The following is a 5,192-nucleotide window of genomic DNA, read 5'->3' as shown; positions in this document are numbered from 1 at the left end:
AACGATACAGACCGGACCGAAGGGTCCAACAAGCTATGACCGGACCAGAGGGTCCAACGAGCTATGGGATCGGAGAGTCCCGCTGAGACACATCGAACACAGGATCGTACTGTAGCCTCGAGTGGCGTATGTGTTGTATGTGGTATTTTGGGGAACTCACTAAGCATTTATATTTACAGTTGTGTTATTTGTTTATGGTACTAGCGAGGATCGCGAGAAGTCGCCAACATGATTCGTACACACTCATAGAGATTATGTTTTGAGATTCTGGGAAATTGTTTTGTGATGATGACATTGGATACATTATGTTTTGATATTGTTGTATGATTAAAAGTATGAATTAAAAATGAAAAATTATTTTTGGAAATTTACGTTGTTATATATAATGTTTTTCCTATGAAATCTAGCAAATACCGATAACTAGATCTATATAAACCATTACAACCGGTGAATGTTATGGAGTCACCTCGAAGCCAACAGTCAAAGCCACTACATGGAAAATATTAAAACACAACTATTTCTTTCCTTCCTCTTTCTAGTTTAGATCTCGTTTATCCGAAAACATCAAACTTCCATCACAATGTATAATTGAACCACCAACTAAGCGACATAATAGTGATCACATGATATGAAACACTCCATAATGGGGTTAACCGAGGTTCGAATCTAACAATCTTAATTATAGTGGTGACAGTTAACCCAGGTTCGAATCTAACCGTCTTAATTATAGTGGTGACGTATATTTTGTACAATTGTATCAAATAGCATAACAAATCATGTGCAAGATGTATGTCATGACATTCATGTTCATATCATTTGGATTGATTTAGCATAATCACTTCATCGATGGAAGATTAGATTTGACACCACTTCTTGAAGTTATCGTTGCACGTTTATTAATTCGGAAGAATCCATCCATTTGTTATACATACCAAATAATAATGGTTATTTATTTTCAACGCGTTTGGAAGAAATATGCATTTTTATTCTATGAATCTAGCAATTGTAACTATTGCTAGTTATTTGAAAACATACACATCCATAACACACCACCATATAAAATAGTACTATGAGTTCTTGCCACTCATGAAGTAGTAAGTAGCAAACAAGACTCTAGTTAATTCGTGTAAACACCAACAAAATCCGAGTGACTCGAGCCCACATATAGTGCATCATTGCTCTCCTGAACCACATTATGAGCCATGTTCAAGAACTGGGGAAGGGGCACGGTTTGGAGAACCGTTGCAGACCCATTAACCCTTAACCCATGAGGTTCACTCAACATCGGGGACTCTTGAACCTGTTTCTCTACTGCCACCCAAAACTCTCCATCATTTGCAGCTCTTTTAATATTTTTTGGGCTCCCACAATCAGTTAGGAATACCTCATTTGTGTCTTTTTTGGGTCCCTGAAGCCAATGCCTTTGGATTTGATTGTTCATGTACTCTGGAACTAAAACATATTTTCTATCACTACTAACCGAAGGACCACCTACTCCTGAGAGCCCCGTTAACAAAACGGTTACCCGTTGAGTTCTTGGATCGTATTTCAAGAGCCTTCCAGTTGAGTCGGGCTTAAACCCTGGTTTTGTCATGTCTCTGCACAACATGCAATTTATGTCAAAAGTATATTGATTAGTAACGACTTAAAGAAAAAATTAAAGTCTCAATGGTTAAATCAGAAAACATTTTTTTCGGTTGTTAAAATGAAAACAAAGTCCATAAACATTGCTTTCAGAAAATTTACCTTATGCCATAAGTCAAACTAGCATCAGTCATATAAACGTTTCCAGTGTATGACTCCACATCGATACCAGAAAAGTACTTGTAACCACCCGAAAGTTGAGTTGCAAGGCCACCATTGAATCCCACAACAAGGAGACCAAAAAAAGCATCGGTGATATAAAGATCACTCGTTTTATAGTTGAAGCTAAGAGCCACTGGTCTCCCACATATTGCTCCTAATTTCAGATCATTTGTCCCATCACACAATTTCTTTGTCCTGAATGAATAAATCATAATTTATCAATGCACAATATTTACTATAAGCTACTCATGCTATATGTGCTAACTGAAAGTGAAAGCTGCGGCAAAATAAGGAAACAAAGTAGCACAACCTGTTAGGTGAAGTGAAGGCAAAATCAAGGAAGCCAGTAGTGGGGCCTTGCCATTTAAGGATTCTACCATCTGCAACTGCAACATACGGACCTTCACCTCCACGATCAAAGACAGCAGATTCAGGACCTGTGACACTTGGTGGCAATACAAGTTTTTTGAAAGTAGTATACTCATTGGATAACACATTTCCCAGAAGCAAGAACCAAACAATCAGATCGACAAGAAGCAGGCTGCAACTTGTTTTCATTGCTACCATGTATATAAACTATAAACACTCGTTTATTTTCTTGTCAATTGCAATGCAATTTGCTTTAAGTTCTTCTGATATGTACATGCTATTTATACAAATTTAAGCTCTGAACTAGCTGACATACACATACTGTAACAACTTGTCACAATTGACCATGGCTTCTCCATTTTGGAGATAAAGATGGTTGCTTAAACTTGGTGTAAAGCTAGCCGACTTCTGTATTGGGAGACTATATATGAACGCTTTCTTGCATGGAATTGCTTAGTCAACAGTTCGTTATCCTTCTCTTTTCTAACAATTGTTTATTCTCCATTCTCTTTTATATATTAATACTAGTGGAATGTCACTACGTGACATAAAAATAGAATTATATACTTAAGATAATGATATATATATATATATATATATATATATATATATATATATATATATATATATATATATATATATATATATATATATATATATATATATATATATATATATATATATATATATATATATATATATATATATATATATATATATATATATATATATATATAGTGGCGTGGGTGGAGCTAGAAATTTTTATATGTGGTACAAAAATTATCAATAAATATTGTATGTAGTTATCATATTCGAGGCATTAAAAAATATGATATAATCTCTTTAGGTGGGGGTACAATAACATAGAACATGTTTACAAATAATTTTTTTTATATACATAAAACAATTTTTTTGGGGTGCTGTAGTACCTCCAACCCCCCATCTGGCTCCGCCACTCTGTGTGTGTGTGTGTATATATATATATATATATATATATATATATATATATATATATATATATATATATACTAGTCGTCTACCCGCGCAAAGCGGCGACAGAGATAATTGGCTTTCGGCATATAAAAATCGGCGGATAATTTGTTTCGGAAAACTTTCAATGTAATAATGCATGACATGTTATACATTATAAATCGCAAACACTTCTTTTACACCATATTTGATGTATCGACTTCATCACCTTTGAATTTTTCGTTAGCTTTCACTAACATTTTTATACTGTCATGTAAGATCCCTCTACACAATGCAACAAAAAATTTGTCATGTAAAAATACTGGTTCTGAAAGATAATTACGTACATTTGAATTTGTTTCTCCCTAAGATTTGTTGATTTTCATCGCAATTTGAAATGTAGAGGCGACGATTAGTTTTCATTTTGGCAATTTGAAGATTGAGTTTCTTTCAACAACAATGTTTTTGGTTTAATACATTAAATATTTTTTTTGTTATAAAAAAAATATGTTATATATATATATATATATATATATATATATATATATATATATATATATATATATAAAATTTCGTAAAGTGATATTGTTACGAAAATATTAACAAAAAACAAACAAATAATTTCCTTAAACTACCTGTTATGGAGTCATATATGGAAAAATTTTCCTTGGAAATCCCCACGGGAGCTGGGTTTGCTCTGTCAAGGAGCTCGAACCTGGGGTGCGCGTTTAAATATTATAAGTACCCTTCCACTTAATTTATTTGCCGTTTCAAATAAATTTATTTTAAGATTTAACAAAATTCAATAACGATAAATTGAATTTATATATTTTTTAATGAATTGAAGTTGTACATGAAGTTTCCGTATCTTGATTTATCTTGGTTTATATATAAAGATATTAAACCAAACTTAAACATTTGATTTTTTAAAACCAAATAAATCGCTGAGATTTTAGATATTAATTTTTACGTAAGTTAGTTACATCTCTAGTTATTTATCTATATTTTTATATTTTAAGTAAAAACAAAAGTTTATTGTTTTATTTATCTATATAAAATGATAATGTATTAAACAATCATTATTTGGATTTCATCTATTTATGTCCAAGATATTATTTAAAATAAAACTGGAATTTTAACACATTATACCTAAAATATGTGTATTGAATGATAAGCATAAATTGATTGTACATGATGTAATTGGTGTGGTACCTCTTAAATTTCAAGAAATGTCTAAAATGCTTTATATATATATATATATATATATATATATATATATATATATATATATATATATATATATATATATATATATATATATATATATATATATATATATATAAGTAACCAACACATGATAATTAATTATAAAATAATATTTGTTTAACTAAATTAAAAATATAAAACATTTGAAAGTATATAGAAGGTTGAATGCAATTAATTTTTTTTCTCGAACATGAGTATGTCAGGTTTGGAGTTGAAGACATGAATTAGTTAAAATGATTGTGACAACCCAAACTATTTGGACCAGACAAGGTCTAAATTGTATCCTATTGTAAAACGAACCTCGAAAACCATGAAAGCATAAGTGCATGTATAAGGAAGTATACACTTTGGAAGTTACACATAAGGTAATCTCATAGAAAAGTAAACAAGTTAAGCAAGACGAAGTAGGGTAAATAAATCGTGAATTCAATCTACAATGCAATCATACAAGGATCACATGGTGTAGACACAAGAGCTTGTAATTGTGTCACAATTTGGACACTTGAATTATAAGGGCAATATATTTGAGTTTACTATTAGCTAAGGCCATAAACTCTTCCATAGGACCTACCTAAGACCATGAACTCAATCCAATAAAGCACATTCTCTGAGAACACCTAAAGGAATCTAGACTGTGACCACCCTTTATGGAACCCCTTTGGCCGTAAACTACTTCATGGAACCTTCGCTAGGACGTGAACATCATCCTAGGAGGAATCTAGGGCGTAAACTCCTTTGGTGGGCCATCTTGTGGGCGTAAACTGTTGCATTAGGTGTCTAAG

The 5,192-nt window shown here is 31.9% G+C and overlaps 1 protein-coding gene across 1 annotated transcript; it reads right to left on the bottom strand.

Moving 5' to 3' along the window:
• Positions 1 to 1,038: 1,038 nt before the first annotated feature.
• LOC144997871 (protein STRICTOSIDINE SYNTHASE-LIKE 11-like) lies at positions 1,039 to 2,401 on the bottom strand. The gene is made up of 3 exons (XM_078957732.1): positions 2,117 to 2,401; positions 1,747 to 2,001; positions 1,039 to 1,598 (listed from the first exon to the last, which is right to left on the bottom strand). Exons 1-3 carry the CDS (start codon positions 2,371 to 2,373, stop codon positions 1,118 to 1,120), a joined length of 993 nt encoding a protein of 330 aa, XP_078813858.1. The 5' UTR covers positions 2,374 to 2,401; the 3' UTR covers positions 1,039 to 1,117.
• Between the last annotated feature and the right edge of the window lie 2,791 nt (positions 2,402 to 5,192).

The sequence above is a fragment of the Lactuca saligna genome, chromosome 5, assembly GCF_052625555.1.
Source record: "Lactuca saligna cultivar CGN05327 chromosome 5, ASM5262555v1, whole genome shotgun sequence".
NCBI classification, from domain to species: domain Eukaryota; kingdom Viridiplantae; phylum Streptophyta; class Magnoliopsida; order Asterales; family Asteraceae; genus Lactuca; species Lactuca saligna.
This window is presented reverse-complemented; position numbering and strand designations above follow the sequence as displayed.

Bases quoted from the DNA above. Each gene is read 5' to 3' on its own strand.
- LOC144997871 (XM_078957732.1), bottom strand. From the start codon at position 2,373: ATGGTAGCAATGAAAACAAGTTGCAGCCTGCTTCTTGTCGATCTGATT. The intron at 2,002-2,116 runs GTTGTGCTACTT...TTATTCATTCAG, and splicing joins GCCTTCACTTCACCTAACAG to GACAAAGAAATTGTGTGATG. The intron at 1,599-1,746 runs GTAAATTTTCTG...CATGTTGTGCAG, and splicing joins AGTTTGACTTATGGCATAAG to AGACATGACAAAACCAGGGT.